General features: G+C 35.9%; 1 protein-coding gene across 29 annotated transcripts in view; it reads left to right on the forward strand.

Moving 5' to 3' along the window:
• The window catches only part of Ptpmeg (protein tyrosine phosphatase Meg), a 445326-nt gene that overhangs the window by 141050 nt on the left and 283587 nt on the right, over positions 1 to 20689 (forward strand). For all 29 annotated transcript variants that reach the window (XM_067121392.1, XM_067121403.1, XM_067121390.1 and 26 more), the window contains one exon: positions 14972 to 15091. In XM_067121392.1, the coding sequence (XP_066977493.1) occupies positions 14972 to 15091 (120 nt within the window). The remainder of the gene's footprint in view (positions 1 to 14971; positions 15092 to 20689) is intronic.

Below are 20689 nucleotides of genomic sequence, written 5' to 3' on the forward strand. Positions count from 1 at the left end.
CATTGAAAAACGATTTTCATTAAGAATAAAGGCCTGTGTGAAAGGTGATTTTTAAATGAAAGTTCAGTTGAACGAGCTGTTTTTTTTTTTTTTTTTTATTTGGCCCGTGAGAAAGGCAGATTTCTTTTCTTAACAATAAAAGCTAGTTGGACCCGTAACTTTTTAAAGAATATGTCCAGTGAGATACATTATGCTATGAAGAAAGGGCTATGATAAAGACAAGAATGTTTTTTTTCAGGAGACAAAAACTAATTTTTTTGTATTCTTATTAAGTCGAGTGACTATTAGGATGGGCAATTTATTTTCGTTTTATGAGCAGAGGACGGAATAGACTTTTTTTTTTTTTTTTTTTTTTTTTTCAAGAGCGAAGGCGAGAGTAACAGGTATGTTTTTCTTTAAGAGAGCAATGGTCATAGGACCAGCAATTTTCTTTTTATTCTTAAGAGCAAAGGAATGGACAGCTTAATTTGTAAGAGCAAAGGCAAATGGGACGGGCAGCAACTTAATACCCGTTACTACTTGCCCAGTCCTCATTTTGACCTATTTTGATAATGCTTTTTTGAACACTTTAGCTGCAAATTGACATCAGGATGACTATTCTAGCATGAAAACTAACATTACAGTCTGATTAAAGAAATACATCGATAAACAAATCGTCTGTAAAGAGTTTTAAAATAATTGTATTACTGTATTTTTTTTTACTTACCACGCTTTAATGCGTAGCTGGCTTAAATAATCATGTTACAAATTCTTAGATAAATTTTTACGGCAAAATGTAGACGTGTTTGTGGTCGACTAACTCCAACTCGTCATTCTTACCGTTTTATTTTTTTTTCTTTTTTGACCATGCGGCAATACATTAAAACTGTCCACCTTTGAAACGGCATCAGAGAAAAAATCCTAGCACGAAAAACTAACGTTTTAGACAGAATGTCCTGAAAAAAACATCGTTAAGCGTAGTTAAAATGGGTGCTCTCCAGTTGAGGTGTTCCACACTAAAACAAAAAGGAATGTGTAGACTGTGTTTCATTTAGTAGTATTGGTTATCTTTCCCTTTTTTTATTTTCTTAACTCACGACCCTTTTTTGGCTGGTAGATTTTGGTTTTCGAGTACTTGATCTGAAACACTTAATAAGATTGCCTTCGTATAATGTTAACCTGTTTGTCACGTTGCTCACGTATTCGTCACGATTCCTCTGAATTATTAAAACAAAACTCTCAAGGAAATTAAATTTGCTTCTTTGGGAGGGGGGCCTGTAAAAAAGAAAAAAAAGTGACTACTGACGTCACTAGAATACTGCAGAGGTGCATCTTTTCAGTGGTACAGCAATTTCGGAAGGGTGCTTCAGCACAGAAAAATCACATGTATGTTTAAAATTCATAATACGTTTGTAAGCGATGGATGATTCGCTGTATTTGCTGTTCGAGTTATTTATTGCCTCCAGTTACACGTTTCGCTAACACCACGCCCAGTAGGCAGTTGTTATTCAAGTCGAATTAAATTAATGTTGAAGGCCGCGTGTTGAGAGTGGTAGCATCAAAACAAACACTCACCTGTGCTCGACACTTTGGAGACAAACATAAACCTAACTCTTCCGGCGTTAGCACCCAGCAGTGTTAATACCTCTGTAAACAAACTCCAGGCGTTACTGATCGGATGCGCACGCGCGCGCACACGCTCTCACTCGGACACACACACACACACACACACACACACACACACACACACACACACACACACAGGCCCTAACGCCCTTACACGGACATTCATCTGGAGTTTCCCGATATCATGATACATGATACGTAGTATTAATAGTGATAAAGTACGAAATTATAAAATAACTGCCGTTAATATGATAAACAAATCATAGGCAGAAGCTTTGTAGTTAGCATTCTAAGATTGAAGTTAAAAAGCAGTTATTTATCCGTGGTCATTCAGAAATAGGAAAGGTAATGGAAGAAGTACAGTGATCAGAAAGAAAAGTAAATTTATACTGCATTGCTAATTCGTAAAGTTTTCCCATTAGAAAAAAAGCATCAGTTTCAAAATACAAGACGCATCTTTATACCTTCCACTAAGCTGATATACCGAATCTCTCTCTCTCTCTCTCTCTCTCTCTCTCTCTCTCTCTCTCTCTCTCTCCGCAGAGACCTAAACTTAATGACTAACATCCACTTTCGAGTCACCTGAGAAATTGTTGCAACATTTCGAGGTTTAGAATCTCAGTCCAGTTTTCAGGTTTCCCTCTTCAGTGACGTAGAAGTATTCCCTCTTCAGTGACGTAGAAGTATTCCCTCTTCAGTGACGTAGAAATACAAATAAATGATAATAATCTCACGTATACTTAGGATTAGGTTTCCCATAAAAGATAAATGGTACGTAGCAGAAATGGAACGAATAGGAAAGAATTAAAACATGTATGAACTTAGAATAAACTGTTTTTCTATCGTCCAAAAAAAGTCTTCAAAGATTTTCAAGGTCCAGAAAAGCTGAAAGCGAATATTAAGTATCGCCGAGAGAACTGCATGCATGGAATTAACCCAGGGGTTGGAGTGCGCATTACGCTTTAAATATGTTTTCTCCTGCGGCTTCTCTTCGGTGCACTTTTGCGTGTTACTGTAATGTTAACGTCTCTCGTTGGTACCTTTTCGTGTGTCACTTGAATGCTCACATTTTTTCTAGATGCTTTTAACGTGTTACTTAGATGTTTCCCGTTACTCGTAGATGCTTTTTTTTTGTGCGAGTTGGCAGGTTTTTCGAGTTTTTCTATGCTGTTTCCCTTGTTCCTTAAATGCTTCCGGTTTCTACTTGATTATTCTTGTGTTTTCCTCTCCGAGGCCTTCGCTCGTCCATCTTCCTCAGGTGGCCTTGTGTGCCTTACAAGATGTGGTTTGTTTCAGTAGGGGACCCATTCACTTATTCCCTTCGCGTGGCCTGGTAGGCTAACCTTGTTACCTGTTTCCTGGGTGGGAGCGGTGGAGGAGAGGCTATTTTTCAGCCTCTCTCTCTCTCTCTCTCTCTCTCTCTCTCTCTCTCTCTCTCTCTCTCTCTCTCACACACAAGCCAGGAGCACTCGGATACAGATGGTTCGTCCTTTGCTTTATCTGCTCTAATTTCTTATTAACCTGGTTTCTTGTTGGTGGAGGAAATACCATTTTTCAGCCTCTCTCTCTCTCTCTCTCTCTCTCTCTCTCTCTCTCTCTCTCTCTCTCTCTCTCTCTCTCTCAGCACTGGCAGGAAAGCATCGCCCGGAAAGATTTTAATCCCCAGAATTATCCATCGCGATTATTTATTTTTTCGTCCTCTTCATTTATCTCTGATCGTGATCTAGATGGACGACTTGTCTGTCGGGGTGTGTTGTCAAGATCAGTTTCTGGATTATCTCGGATAAGCGACTTGCATGTTGCATTGTCCTTTCCCTGCTGTTGCGTTTCGTGCCTTTGAGCTTTTCTGTGTTAGCTCTGCTCTCGAATTGGTTTGTATTCTTGATGTTTCCAAAGTACAGTAGGTTACCTAGTTTTATTTTATATTTATCGCATCAGCTTTGACCAGGACCGTGAGTTTTGCATAACGGAGGCTTCCAATTAATTTCTGCGTTAAGGAGCTTATGCTGAAAAGTTTCTCTTGATATTTATTCCTTTATTTTATTATCGCTCTGGCCGCACGTTGGTGAAATACTGTTAGTCAAATATTGGTGTGAGGGTGGGTGTTGTTTTAGGAATGTGTATTTGAAAGTTTTTATTTATTTATTTTTTTTTATGGACTTGGCGGCACATGAATGAAGTACTGCTTTTGTGTGCGTGTAGACAAACACTCATGGGTTCATGTTACTGTGCTTCGCTTCTCCTCTGAGGAAACCAAGAAAGATGGTGGTACTGAAATCGTAGCATTTTTATGTTTATTATGTTAGGGCCATATTTTACCAAGGAATTATTTGCTCAAACAAGGGCAGACACACACACACGCATACATGTATATATATACATATAATATATATATATATATATATATGTATATATGTAAATATCGTATATATTATATATATAACATATATCTATATATATAAAAATGGATGTATGTATGCGTGTGTGTGTGTATGTGCCACAATTACTCTGAAACGCACTGAGCAATTTCAGCCAAACTTGGTACACATATGACTTACTATCTAGAAATCAGCACTGTTGGGGGTAAGACATCACTAGCACCAAAGGGGACCAAAGTGGGGAGGGGGGAAGGGCTTCCCTGAAACGGGGGCTGGCTCTGTCCATGAAACGGGGCTGGTTATGCCCGTAGACTTAGTAACTTTACAAATTTATCATACCTAATTTTGGTATACATATGACTTACTATCTGGAAAAGAATACTGTGGGGGTAAGACATCGGTGGCACCAAAGGGTGTGGGGGTTGGGAAGGGGGTGACAGGGAGAGAGTGAGAGGGCGAGGAAGTGAGAGAGAGAGAGTAGAGGGGCTGTTTTAGAGAGAGAGAGAGAGAGAGGGAGGAGAAAGAGGGGAAAAAGTGAGAGAGAGAGAGAGAGATTGAGAGAGAAAGTAGAGGGAGGAGAAAGAGGGAAAAAGAGAGAGAGAGAGAGAGAAGAGAGAGAGAGGAAGTGTTAGAGAGAGTATAGGGGGTGTTAGGGAGGAGAAAGAGGGAAAAAGTAAGGGAGAGTTGGAGAGAGAGAGAAAGTTTATCTGTTGTCATTCAGTTATTCCGGGTAGCGCCTGGTTGGTCAGTTAGTATATATATATATATATATATATATATATATATATATATATATATATATATATATATATATATATATATATATATATATATATATATATATATATATATACATATATATATACGTGTATGTGTGTGCTTGTATAAATGTATATACAGATTCATAAATATGTAGCTACAAATATCACTTGATATCGAATTCACTGTCCCTTGAGAATAACTCGCACCCAAGAAGAATGGTAATTGATAAGTGTACCTGCCCGCAATTCGGTCATGTCGACTGTCTATCACTGCATGTAAACCCAAGTCCCAGGTTCGAACCCTTGCCGGGCCAGATACACTTATTATTTATTACAATAAATCTTATGTGTAAGTTATTCCCCAGAATACAGTGAATTCGGTAATGAGTGATAACAGAATCCCATCTAATAAAGTTTGCTCATAAAAACACCTAAAAGGGTAGAATTTACGGCGTTATATTTCGGAAACTACTGTTTCCCTCAACCTGTCAGCTGAAGGAAATAGTAGTTTCTGAATTATAACGCTATGAAATATACCCATTTTTGGTGTTTTTATGGGCAACCTTGAGATTTACGTGTATATATATATATATATATATATATATATATATATATATATATTGTGTGTGTTGTATGTATGTATGTATGTATGTATATATGTATGATTATCTGCATGTGTGTATCGCTGGATTTATGTATAAGGAGTGAGAGGAGTATTGGCAAGAAGGGTCCTTCACATCCAGTAACCAAAAGTGTACTTGCAAGGTAGATTTAGGAGGCTCAATGTATGCCGGGCGTTCGACGCGATGTTAGTGAGCCTTCAGTGTAGGTGTATTAGCCATCTGGCGGTATGGAAGCTGTACAGAGCTTTCATGTACGATTCGGCAGTTTAAGTGTGAGTGTGAGAGTGATCATTCTCCGTTCTTTGCTTGAGGGCCACCCCTAAAAGGAAAACGGCCTTTGCAAAAAAAAAAAAATACATTTGATTAACAGAAGGTTTAATTTTTAAAATTTGGGTAAATCACCCAGTACTCGCAACTGGATTAAAGATGATTTACCTGAAGGCACTCACGGCTAATCCCGAGCAAAATGCCTCGTGGAATTTATCTTCTAATTAGCGAAAGTGACTTTGCTTGAGAACACCACTTTGCTTGAGAAGACCCATGATGCTTTGAAGCACTCAAGGATTTTACGCTGGATGTTGCAAAAAAGGGAAATGAGGGCTCTTATTTTCTCATGCTTTTAATATTTTATTTTCCTCTGAAATTATTGTGACGCTGAAACCTTACGCACGCACACATGCAGGCTGCTATAACATGGGCAGTGTGGCTTCTTGCCTTCTTTATGGGTTGGTCGCTATGTTTCTTTTGTTATTCTACTGCTGCTGCTCTCTCTCTCTCTCTCTCTCTCTCTCTCTCTCTCTCTCTCTCTCTCTCTCTCTCTCTCCTGGCTATATTTTACTTTTATGCGCTTGTACCCACAGTGTAGGAATAAAAGAAGGCCGGGTGGCGTTGCAAACTGGGTCGTGAATTCCATAGGACATGGAGTAAAAAAAAAAAAATGTTCTATATTGGAAAAGAACAGAGCTGGAGGGGAGCTTTTTAGGGCTGGTAGAGTTAATATTACAGTAAATATAAAGGGCAGGTTTATTTCTGTTTAATTTTTCTTTTGGGAGGAGAAAAGAGACTGAGATGTTTTTTTTTTTAGCTCATGCAGTGAGAAGTAAAGTTGGAAATAGCTATAAATTCAAATGTCAGATTTTCTTTGCCTTCCATTTTTCATAAGGGGGGGATTGAGGAGACAGGCACCATTTTTGGGAGGGATTCTGCTACAACAAGTAAATTTACTATAACACCTAATTTAAAGACATTTTATTTCTTCGTTCAATTACGAATGGGAGGAGAAAAGAGATGACCACAAAAGGATAAGAAAGTATCGCTGAATTTTGATACTGAAGAGCCGTGGCAGGATGTTCTGTAAGATAGTGTTATTCTACTGGACAAGTGAAATATTATTATTATTATTATTATTATTATTATTATTATTATTATTATTATTATTATTATTTATTGATTTCCCATTGAAATATTGTTGATAGAATGTTCTAATAATGAAGAGAAATTTTTATATCTTTATGGCTGACATTAAGGTGAAAATAGCAGATATAGGCTACACATACAGACGAGATAAAGAAATTGTTGTGAACATGTACTACCTTAAAGGATATAAAACAAATTAGAAGATAAAAAAAATGGACATATAACTAAATTTACCTTAAAGGATATAAAACAAATTAGGAGATAAAAAAAAAAAATGGACATGTAACTAAATTCGCTATTGGACTGGGCTGGAGAGAGCTGGAGAAAGGCGAAATTAACCTGTGTACAGTAACTGTACTTGTCCAGTCGCCATATATCACCCCCTCAGACTCGCTTGTTGTACTGGATCCAAGGTTTCTCTTGAGACAAGGATCATTTTTTTGCTTTTGTATGTAGAACGAAATATTCAGTGGTAGCTTTTATATTTACATACATCACTACTGGAAATCATTTAGAATTTATGCGATTCCTTGTCAATGTTATTTTCCTGAAATTATTTCTTGGGTTTGTTTCTGAGATTGAAATACCCCTCTTCAGCTGTTAATCTTGCATTGTGGGTTGTCATATGTTTTATCTTAATTATGTTTCGAACTTTCTATCGTTTCTATCCATTTTTAGTATTTCATTTGTTATCATTATTTTTCTGATAAAAAATGTTTTTTGTAGTCTTTCATTATATATGCATCTATTAATAAATTTTCCTTTACCTTCTTTATGTTGCTGTAAGTATTTTGTCAACTTTGACCACTGCCTACCGTGCGTAATTCTTTTTGATTCTTTCTCAAAAGAATAATAATTATTCCATCTCAAGTATTCCAAGTATATCTGTACGGCTCTCTCTCTCTCTCTCTCTCTCTCTCTCTCTCTCTCTCTCTCTCTCTCTCTCCTTTGTAAACCTGTTCATTACAGGTTGATATATACAGCTGGATCCCACGGCTGACTAGATGACTAAACGAAGGATCAAGTTTTTTCCTGTATCCCTCCTCCTCCTCCTCCTCCTCCTCCCTCCTCCTCCTCCTCCTCCTCCTCCTCCTCCTCCTCCTCCTCCTCCTCCATGCTGTTGTTGCTTTGGTCTAGCCAGCCAACCAGTTTCCCTTGGATTCGTGATGGTCCTGTTTCATGCGCCATAATCCTGATTAATTGATTTTATTTTTTTTTTTCTCATCTATATCCTTTTCCTCTTGCATGGGGTGACTCCGGGAGATGTTAACCTTCTGGTACGTAGCGTGTCGTTTTGGGATGAGGTTGCTAACCCCTACCATTCTCCACCCTACCATAGTCGACTGTTAACCACTAGACCACAACCTCTCATGTATTTTCGGAGTTCATACATTTTTGGGGAATCAAACTTGAATCGTATAAGAATCGTTGGCTGATTCTCTCTCTCTCTCTCTCTCTCTCTCTCTCTCTCTCTCTCTCTCTCCGTATTGTGCAATTGCATCCCTCAGTGCATGTCAACCATTCTATAACGTCCAGTGCACCTGCTCAGAAACGAAATTAGGCAGGTTCGTGGGTCTTATTTCCTGGTGAGCCACGATGCAGTTGCTGTCCTTTGCTACGATCCGAACGCATGACGTAATTCTCGCTCGATATAGAATATCAAATCCGGTTACGAAGTCAGAGTTGACATCATTATTTTCAGTTGGCACATGGGAGTTGAATGGAAATCGAAAGAGTTGGGTGGCGGGCATTGCAAGGTAAGATTCTCTCTCTCTCTCTCCTTGAAACCTTGGAAATATCCTTGTCTCCAGTATGACAGAACGAATCACTTTTATTTGAATTTGTGGCATCAGTTTGAGGTACGTAAGCGCTAAGGTAAATGTCGTAATTCGCTTTAAAACATAATGATCATATCCTCAACTAGTCAGTAAATGTTATGCCAGGAGGTACAGTATTTATTAGCAAAAGTAGTTTTAGGTCATGTGTTGGGTAGATCCTTGCAAGTCCAATTGTTGGAATTGAATTCCTATCTACTCTCTCTCTTTGTTCCTAATAAATTATTAGGTAATTGTATAACAACATCTGTTACTTCCGTTACATAAGTTGTTATTAGAAATTGATTGTCATTTGCTTGTTTTGTTACTGTTCAAAATGTCTGTTCTTGTTTTGAACGGATTCTTAGTCTGAAATGCAGTCTTTGGTATGTCTATAATTGGTGCATCTTATTTTGCACGAGAATAGTTGATGTTCTTTACGAGCTAGTTATTTCCATATTTATTCTCCCATAACTATTCATGGCAATTGTTTATTGTTTCCCATTTTTTAAGTTTAAGCCGTGGCGATACGTGTGCTAAGGTTACCTTTTGTTGACTGGATTTAACTTGTGTGTTTAGGAAGTGGTGTACTGTACATGTCATGTCAAAAGTGACTGCCATTTTCAAGTGATTCAGGATTTGCATCGTTATTTCAGTAAATCAATTGCATTGTGTTGCTTTGCTTTTCCTTCTTAGATTTGGGAGTTTAACGCCCGTAGAATTTTGTCATGAAAATATCTGCCTTGTATACAGAAGGACTCGGAATGTGGCAGTTTATCACTGAAGAGTTTTTTTTAAGTAATGTACTTATTCTCCTCATAGTCCTCAATATACTCTTCAACTATTCATCTTCCTTTTGCATCATGGACGTCTAACAGTTCTCTGAGTTCTTGTTAATGGTGGGTGCTCTTGAAATTTTCTTCATTTCCTAGCCAGGCTCCCTTTGGAGAAAGCTCGTTAAAATACTACCTGCAGAATTTGACCTGGGTTAATTTTGAAAACTGTGTGTTAGTTTTAGGAAGGTTTCACTGCGATTTCACATTTGGACAGGATTTCTTACTGTAGTTGATTTAATTACCTCTGAAGTATTGTCAGTTGTAACCAAAAGTTTTAATCTCTACCAAGGAATTATTTTATTAAGCATTCCATTTTCTCTGTCCTGTGAATCTTTTAAGATTCCAATTACGTAGAAGTACGTCATCGCATTCCCGACTCCTGAGGCTTTCCCTGGCTACATATAGAATGTATATATAGAATGTATATATATATATATATATATATATATATATATTATATATATATATATATATATATAATGTATATATATATATATATATATATATATATATACACATACATACATATACATTATATATATATATATATATATATATATATATATATATATATATATATATATATATATATATATATATATATATATATATATATATATCGTGTGTGTCTTTCACTACTACTTCTCTAAATACTCATTAGTTTTTAGCGCTTGGTTCCTTGAGCGCATAAGGTATCGTTAATTTTATTCTATTACTTAAGCGTTTTTACCATTTTTTTTGTTAGTTTTCGAGTTATGGGAACTTATTTGCTTTTTCTTTTCCTTGCAATGTTCCTTTTTTTCTGTCTGGAAGACTCTCAAAGCCTTTATTAACGAAATTGTTTTACACATGGAATTATATTGGTCAAATTCACAAGATCTGTTGTAATGCAACTTATAAACAATGAACTCTTGGCATCTCGATTGCTTAATAGTTTTGGATACGACATCCGCTAGAGTCCTTTGAAAATCCGGCCAGGGAATAAATCTAAATATTTTTCCGTAATGGCATCGGATTACAAAAATATTACGACGTCGAGAAGTTTAGGAGTTCATTGTATGGCAGTTGCTGCTTCACCGATCTAGTTAGTGTTACTCTTACAGAACAGAAACGGAAAGAAAATCGCATTTTTAGAATAAAAAGGAACGCCATTTTTAGAACAAAAAGGAACTGCCATATATTGCTATTGAGTGAGATACATTTTTAGAACAAAAAGGATCTGCCATATATACTGCTAATTAAAATGCGTGGGAGTTGTACTAGTTCTGGTGAATAGAACAGTAGATTTCTTCTTCTGTGTCTGCGGCTTTTACGCTTCCAGCCAGAACCAGAAAGAGAACCTCTTTCATAGCGTGAAAAGAAACCTATATTTTTCCGCTGTCGTGGTGTCGTTTATGATCTGTTGTCATCAGCCTGTGCGGGGGAGAAGAGTATTTTTAGCCATTGCCGTGCGTCTGGTGTCAGCCAAACATTTTGATTGCTTCAGATGAGTCTCTTCCAGTACCTGTTTTCCTTTTTCCTCTCCCCTCAGGAAGTGAGTGACAAGTTTAGGTCAACTTTTGCACGCTCTCTCTCTCTCTCTCTCTCTCTCTCTCTCTCTCTCTCTCTCTCTCTCTCCTATTTAGATACAGACATTTTTGCAGGTTTTACTTAATTTCTAGAACTCTCTCTCTCTCTCTCTCTCTCTCTCTCTCTCTCTCTCTCTCTCTCTCTCTCTCTCTCTCCTATTTAGATAGACATTTTTGCAGGTTTTACTTAATTTCTAGAACTCTCTCTCTCTCTCTCTCTCTCTCTCTCTCTCTCTCTCTCTCTCTCTCTCTGTGTCTAGATAAACTCTCTCTCTCTCTGTCTAGATAAACATTTTCACAGGTTTTACTTAATTTCTACAACTCTCTCTCTCTCTCTCTCTCTCTCTCTCTCTCTCTCTCTCTCTCTCTCTCTCTCTCTCTCTCATTTGTTTAGATACAGACATTTTTTTTTAACTTAATTTTTTAACTCTAATCTCTCTCTCTCTCTCTCTCTCTCTCTCTTCTCTCTCTCTCTCTCTCTCTCTCTCTCTCTATGTTTAGATACAGGAATTTTTGCAGGTTTTACTTAATTTCTACAACTCTCTCTCTCTCTCTCTCTCTCTCTCTCTCTCTCTCTCTCTCTCTCTCTCTCTCTCTCTCTCCTTGTTTAGATGCAGACAGTCTTACTGTTTTTATTTATTTTGTAGAAGAGCTTTAATTTCACTTCTTAGGAAGACACTTCTCATGCTTAATTTGTATTCTAGCGCCTCGTTTTACTCACTGGGGCTCCGCCGTTGATGTTTCATGAATTTAAAATGTATCGCTTTTTATTAATTTTTTTAATTAATTACGATTCCCCGAACTAGTTTTCTTCTTCGCCGTAACGAGCTTCCATTGTATATGTACATATATATATATATATATATATATATATATATATATATATATATATATATATATATATATATATATATATATATATATATATATATATATATGTAATATGGCCAACAGAAACTTCGGCATTTCCAGTTTTAAATTTGTTTATTTCCATCACCAACGTTTCGGGATACAATTCCCATCTTCAGAGCGGCACAGAAGCTATGTAAAAGACTATTACATAGCTTCTGTGCCACCCCGAAGATTGGATTTGTATCCCAAAAATGTTGGTGATGGAAAGTAAATAAATTTATAACTGGAAATGCTGAAGTTTCTGCTGGCCATACTGTTTCTATTACAGTTCGACTTGCTGGAAGCGACAATGCCTTTCATATATATATATATATATATATATATATATATATATATATATATATATATATATATATATATATATATATATATATATATATATATATATATATATATATAATAATGTATACATATGTATACATCACACACACACACATATATATGTGTGTGTGTGTATGTGTATGTGTATGTGTGTGATGCTAATATGCCCTTTTCCCTTTGAGGGGAGTTGCTTCAGGGAGTGTTCTCTATCTGGTCATCTGCAGGTCTATTTTGGTGTGAGGGTGCCAGCCCCGTGCTTTTCTCTTGCCTACATTGGTCGTGACGCACGACAGTTGACTAATTACCAAATATGTACATTAATTATTGCTTAGATCAACAGAGTTGCAATGAAATTTAACGGAACGTTCCAAAAGCTTTCGTGTTCGATCGGGAATCGAACCTGGTCACAAAACCCATTAAAATTGTTGCTGGAAGTAATTAAAAAAGAAAAGTATCGTAACGTTTTCGTATTGTTTGAGCTTCCGGGGCTTGAAAGTCTCCTATTTATTTGTACATGCTTTTAAATGTTTTTGTTTCAAGGAATTAGTATGCAAGAACTTGCTTCCCGTAATTGCATTTCTCTTCGCGTGCTAATTTCAGTTCTGTCCAGTGTTTTTTTTCAAGAATAGTTGAATTTAATATTTGCCTGTCGCCGTAAAAAGTACTGCTTTTAATTCCGGGACCTTGATAACAGGAACGCAGCGCTCTCTTTTATTGTTTATATTTCGAAGTTATTTTTCCTAACATTTTTAGGCGAATTGCATTTATTTCCGCCGCGATTTTAGACATTTCCAAAGCGTATTTTGTGAAGTTAATGAGGTATTCAATTCAGCGTTGGTGATTCTCGGAATATTATCAAGAATGCTTTCGAGTTTTGTCCTGACTCAGTATTATTATTATTATTTAGGGGAGGGGCAAAGTAATCATCAGTGATATGATGATATGCAAATTTATGCGGTTGTAAGTTATTATTATTATTACTACTGAAGACAGTAATCCACTAGGATATAAAGATGCAAAAGTTCATGTGATCTTGAGCTGTTATTATTATTATTATTATTATTATTATTATTATTATTATTATTATTATTATTATTATTATTGTTGTTGTTGTTGTTTGGCTCAGTAATCCACAGTGATATAGAGCTATGTAAATTCATGTGGTGGTAAATTATTATTATTTTATTATTATTATTATTATTATTTATTATTATTATTATTATTATTATTGTTGTTGTTGTTGTTGTTGTTGTTGTTGTTGTTGTTGGGCTCAGTAATCCACAGTGATATAGAGCTATGTAAATTCATGTGGTGGTAAAATATTATTATTTTATTATTATTATTTATTATTATTATTATTATTATTATTATTTTCAGTAATCCACAGTGATATAGAGCTATGTAAATTCATGTGGTGGTAAATTATTATTATTTTATTATTATTATTTATTATTATTATTATTATTATTATTGTTGTTGTTGTTGTTGTTGTTGTTGTTGTTGTTGTTGTTGGGCTCAGTAATCCACAGTGATATAGAGCTATGTAAATTCATGTGGTGGTAAATTATTATTATTATTATTATTATTATTATTATTATTATTATTATTATTATTATTATTATTATTGTTGTTGTTGTTGTTGTTGTTGTTGTTGGGCTCAGTAATCCACAGTGATATAGAGCTATGTAAATTCATGTGGTGGTAAAATTATTATTATTATTATTATTATTATTATTATTATTATTATTATTATTATTATTATTATTATTATTATCGCTGTGGGGCGAAGTCTTCCGTAGTGATATAAAGATGTATAAATTCTTATTGTCTTAAAGGGTTTTGTCACTTCGTACAAAGTGCCTCTTCTCTGTGGGGGTTTCTTCCTCCAAATTTGAGACACGTTATGGTGTTTTTTCTAAGTGATTACTATTGTTACCAGTGTGCCTGTCTCGTCAGTTATGAAGGCAATACTTTAATTAATGTTACAGCTGCATTGTATGTAAAATATATGAAGTTATTTTCCTCTGCATTTTCTAGTTCAAGCTTTTGTGGTAATCAAACATGGAGGTCATTACTTCTAGACTGCAGAAAGTAATATATAAGTAAATTACTTTTTGTATATATAATATACTGTATATATATATACATACATATCTATATGATATATGTATGATAAGAATATATATACACATATATGATATATATATATATATATATATATATATATATATATATATATATATATATATATATATATATAGCGTAGAAGGTATAAATGTGAAATTCACTCTTTATTGACAAATGCCAATAGGTATAGCGAGGAGAGACCTTTAAAATATGAGTAACAAAAGTAATGTTACTGAAAAACCATTCTTTTCAATCCACAAAAAGATGTTACAGAATATGTTTGGTCATTGGAAAATATTTGTCGTAATATTAGCAAAGTTTTATCATGGTAAGTAAAAGATAAATATTAGCAAAGTTTTCATGGTAAGTAAAAGATAAATATTAGCAAAGTTTTGTCATGGTAAGTCAAAAGATAAATATTAGCAAAGTTTTATCGTGGTGAGTAAAAGATAAATATTAGCAAAGTTTTATCATGGTGAGTAAAAGATAAACTTTGTGCGAAGATCGAGTATTGCCGTTTCCCACGGCTGAAATCTTGGCCACGCCCATCTGTCATGGCTGATAAGCTTCAGATATAACTCTCATCTTTTCCTCTTCTCTGTCTCTTCAGAAACGCGCCAAGGGCCAGGCGCTGCTGGACCTTGTGTTCAACCACCTGGAGCTCATCGAGAGGGATTTCTTCGGCCTGCAGTACCTCGAGGCCTCCACCGTCGCCAGCGAGAACCCCAGGGTAAGATATAACACGGTCTGTTTATGTGCGTAATCTCCTGACGGTTGGATGGAGTATGACTTTTCTCGACTCTTTTGTCCTTTGCTGACAGTGTTTTAAATCTTAATCACCATTAGATTACGAATTGTCTCAGTTCTCTTCCGTCTTGTGCTGGCATTGGTCTATTTTAAATCTTAATCACCATTAGATTAATTACGAATTGTCTCAGTTCCCTTCCGTCTTGTGCTGACAGTGGTCTATTTTAAATCTTAATCACCATTAGGTTAATTACGAATTGTCTCAGTTCTCTTCTGTCTTGTGCTGACAGTGGTCTATTTTAAATCTTAATCACCATTAATTAATCACGAATTGTCTCAGTTCTCTTCTGCCTTGTGCTGACAGTGGTCTATTTTAAATCTTAATCACCATTAGATTAATTACGAATTGTCTCAGTTTCTTCTGTCTTGTGCTGACAGTGGTCTATTTTAAATCTTAATCACCAGTGAATTGTCTCAGTTCTCTTCTGTCTTGTGCTGACAGTGGTCTATTTTAAATCATAATAATTCACCTGTCTTGTGCTGACAGTGGTTAATCTTAATCACCATTAGGTTAATTACGAATTGTCTCAGTTCTCTTCTGTCTTGTGCTGACAGTGGTCTATTTTAAATCTTAATCACCATTAGATTAATTCGAATTGTCTCAGTTCTCTTCTGTCCTGACAGTGGTCTATTTTAAATTTAAAATGGTTAATTACGAATTGTCTCATCTTGTGCTGACAATTCTGTCATAATCGCCATTTCGACCAGATGAATTTTAAATTGTCTCATCTCTCTTCTGTCTCGCGGAATTTCGCTGTCAAGTGATATCTCTCGGCAGTTCGAACAATGTGCACTATTCTCTTGGCATTAGTTTTACTCGTAATCATATGTAATATTTGATGAATTGTGACTCCTCTACTCATCTGTTTCATTCAACGGATGCCATCTCCTGGCAGTGAATAATAACTTCTTATTTTTTCTTATGTTTTGTGCATTATACGCTATCTCCTGACAGTTTCCAAAATTATAATCACCTTTGCGATTTGATCAATTATAGTTTCTCTGCTATATCTTTTAATTATCAATTATCCTCACTCCTCTCTGCCTCGTGCAGTGTACACTATCTCGTGGCAGTTGGATGAATTGTGTGTCTCCTCTCTCTTCTATCTCGCATAATTTCAGTTTGAAATCTAATCTGGTCTAGGTCTGCATCTAGGCCCCATCCGCATGATTTACTTTCCCGTCCCATTGGTTGTTGTTCAGCAGCTTCTATATCTAATACGTCTGCGAATGCACGATCTCTTTTCTCATCACACGTCCTAACCATCTCGCCCAAGTCTAGGGGATCTGAGTCAGTTCTCCAAATTCTGGACGTCGTATCTCTCAGCAACTTTGTAATACGATCTTCCCTACTTACTGCCCGTATATCTCTCAGCATTTTGTTGCTATACGTCTTCAGATAGCCACGGTTATTATGGCATAGTATTTGGCCCACGTCTTGTAATGATGGGGAGGGAGGGGTGAGTTGCTTGGGTCTTTTTTGCCCCCGAGAATTTTTTTTTTTCTTTACATGCCAATAAATTCGGCATTAAACGATATTTTTTATATATATATATATATATATATATATATATATATATATATATATATATATATATATATATATATATTATATATATTACATATATTACATATACTTTCTTTCTTTTCCGCCATACATCTTTTCCCGTAGTGAAAGGTGTTATTTTCTGGTTTCCCGTAAGGCTTTCCGATGAAATTGCCCCTAGCTCTGCCCCAAGAATTTTCAGAGGGCTTAAGCGCCGACGTCATATGGCTTTATTTAGAGTTCACCTCCCCAAGTTACCTAATTTCGCTTATCGGCCTAACAGCTGCAGAGCAAACATTTATGTACAAGTATCTCTTAATTGCTGACAAGCGAAATATAATTGCACACTTTAGTTTTATTTAGTCTAATATTTACTAGCCATTCCGCACGTAGGCGTCAAGTTCATAAAAAGTAATAAAGTATATCCACGCTGAATGGATTTTCATTAATCCTGGTTCCATTACGCCAGCTTTGGGACTGCGCTCTTCCATAATCATTGTATACCGAAGTGATGAACGCGACAGCTTTCGTACCCATTGCTGACAGAATTATGCACTTTGAAATGTATCTGCGTCATATAAATGATGTTCAGATATAAAGTAAAAATTGGTTGGGTAACACAGGTTGAAGCCTTCGTTACTTACTATACAAAACAGTTTACAATCAGTCACTGTAGGTCTGTACACGCGTTCATGCTTGTAAGCGCAAACTATGTACAGATATCAATTAAACAGAACATATAGATTTTAAAGCATTGTAGGATATTTTTGCATAATGTATTTAAGTAGACAAACTGTGTAATATATATAGACGAAGTTCAGCCCATGATAATATTTCAAAGCTTCTCATGTCATTCATCTTAAGAACTCACAGGAATTCAGATATTCCATGAAAATAAATTACGTCGTCCCCAAGTAATGCTCTACAAGATTATTTATATTAAGAATTGCTAGTGTGTTATAGTATATATATATATATTGTACAGTATGTATACACATATATAGCATACTAGCAGTTCTTTAAATAAATGATCTTGTAAAGTATTTATATTAAGAATTGCTAGTATGTTATATATGTGTGTGTATATTTACATTTTATGTATATATACAATATATATCTGCCTACACATCTATCCGAACACTATAAATTCATATCCAGTAAATACATCTCTTGTCACGTCAAGCCAATATCTGAGAGACTAACGTCGTATAACACAATATTGACATTCCATCGCTTGCTTACATTCCCCCTCCTCCCCAACACACACACACAAGGGAACTAAAACCCGTCGAAAGGCCGCGGGCGAGAGACCAACGCAACTGTCCCCAGGACGACTGGCTGCCTCATTCCTATACAGGAATGTCTCGAACTAGACCCATCATCCGTCTTTCCCCCGTCTTTCCTAAGAATTGTTCGATAGTGGAATTGCGAAGCTGTCATCCTGTTACACCTTCGAAATCTTTCTACTCTCAATTTCCCCTTCTGCGCTGAATGACCTCATGGGTTCCAGCGCTAGGCCTTTGGCCTGTATGCTATATGCCATTCCATTCCGTCGTCCGTGTTACCTCTCATTTACATATCTCGACTGCTGGACTGCCAATACCAGCTTCCTCGACCACGGAGCCTGAGGGGAAGTTAATATGATTCTTATTAATTGAAGCGAGACTCTTCGTCTGGCAATATTGCAGAGGCGTTACAGATCCAGTAAATGGCGTATAATTAATATAGAATTAGTCCACCCAAGGACACATCCGTTATCAAGGCACTCGGCCCACTCAGTTAGGCAGTCGGTGAAAAATCATCAATTTTCGATGAAAATCCAGCAAGCGCAAATGGGATCTTAAATACATTCCTCCCCGTCCTTGACATTGGGGCCATTAATAAATACAATGTTCGACCTCTGCTTATTTCTGTGTGCTCATGTATAGCGCACTGGCTAATGAAACTGTTGTGAAACATGTTACGACACTTCCTGAGAACAGGTCTTTTCAGAAAATCATGTTTAACGATTACGTATATATATATATATATATATATATATATATATATATATATATATATATATATATATATATATATATATATATATGTGTGTGTGTGTGTGTGTGTGTGTGTGTGTGTGTGTGTGTGTGTGTAGAATCTACTGGTTTTCTCGTGGTCAGGTCGGCAACGTGACCTGGTTGTGATTATGGAACCCGGGTTCGTTTCCCGCTGCCGGACATCATCATTTCTTCATATTTCTTGCACTTGGATCTTAAGGCTTTGTAGTGACGACAAGCGTATCCAAAAAAAAGCGCGAAGAATTCGAGAAGTTAAGAGGGCATTGTGGCTATTGCAATTACACACACACACACACATATATATATATATATGCACATATATAATATGTGTACATATGTGTACATATATATATATGCACATATATAATATATATATATATATATATATATATATATATATATATATATATGCACATATATAATATGTATACATAAGTGTACACGCACATATATATATATGTGTGTGTGTGTTTATGTGTGTGTGCTTGCTTGCGTGTATGTGTGTGTGTTTGTGTTTGTGTTTGTGGTGAAAGGTTAGTTCGTAACTCATTTTTAGGTTTAACTATTTTAACTGTAAAGAAAAAGAACAGGGGACCGGAGTATTTAAGTCAGCTATGTTGCCAGCATTAAGTTTACAATATGGGGAAAGATCGCTATAAATTGCTTCCACTTAGTAATCAGCAGCATTTTCTAGTTGTGCTTTATTTATGATTTTAAAGTGCGCAATGTTTTAATAATCAAATATAATTTTGCCTGTTTTTGTTTTAGTATTATTATGTTAAAGCTGGAATGACAGGAAAATGGGAGAATTGAAATAACCCATTTTTGAGTGTAAGAAACGGGAATGCGGAACAGATAGTCGAATACTCAGTTGAAAAATAAAATACTGTACCGAGTGCTTTTATTGTAATTCACGCACGCAGTTGTGGATTTTTTCATCCAGTAATAATAATAATAATAATAATAATAATAATAATAATAATAATAATAATAATAATTTCGTTAAGGCACCGACATTGAATCAAAGGCAGCGATGGACAGCAGATATTGTTGGATACTGAACACGGACACAAATGACGTTAAAACAACAATGAGAGACATTGCAGGAGAAGTAAAAATGCGTCGGATTCTGATGGCCGAATAATTAGCAATAAAAGCCGGACTTAATTTTAGCAGTCAAGTTACCAACGATGATAATAATAGGTCTTTGTTGTCCATTGGTCAGGACGCTCGGCTCGGCAAAGAGAGAGCAGTGTGATTCTTCACCGAAGCGCATAAATTAAAACACACTTTGCTTGTACTGTCTTAAGCACTGAATTATGTACCTGGTAGTTGGTAGTCTGTGGAGAAGGGCATGGGATAGAAAATTTGTTTCAGAATTTCAGAATACGGAGAGGATAATACCCAAAGCCACAAGCATGCTCGAAGGGCAAAAGGCGTTTCCTTTAAGAGGTGACTTCCAACCTTCAGTTACTGAATCGTGAATGAACTCCCCATGCAAAAAAACATCTCAAACATCCGCTACACTACTCTTACACGAAATGCTCACCAGCAACACGTCCCCCCCCTTCCACACACACACACACACACGCTGTGCCTGTATCATGCAGGCACTGTTGCGCTTCTTGGGTATATCCTTCCTTTCCAATCTTTTTCGAATCCATATACACAGAGCTAGGAAATGTGGGTATATTAATATATTTAATTATCTTCTAATTACTAATAATGGTTGGTACTAAAACTTTATGCCTCTGTTTATGGAAGATAAGAAATGCAAAGGTTACTGATTATTGAACAGTATTTATTTTGTATGGTGAACGTTTTTATCAGCATTTCATTTTGTGTTGGATATAGGTTAGTTTTTTTTTGTTTCTGCGGGAATACGTAGTGTAGCAACGTCAGTAATAGACTTTCA

Source organism: Macrobrachium rosenbergii, chromosome 19, assembly GCF_040412425.1.
Source record: "Macrobrachium rosenbergii isolate ZJJX-2024 chromosome 19, ASM4041242v1, whole genome shotgun sequence".
NCBI lineage: Eukaryota > Metazoa > Arthropoda > Malacostraca > Decapoda > Palaemonidae > Macrobrachium > Macrobrachium rosenbergii.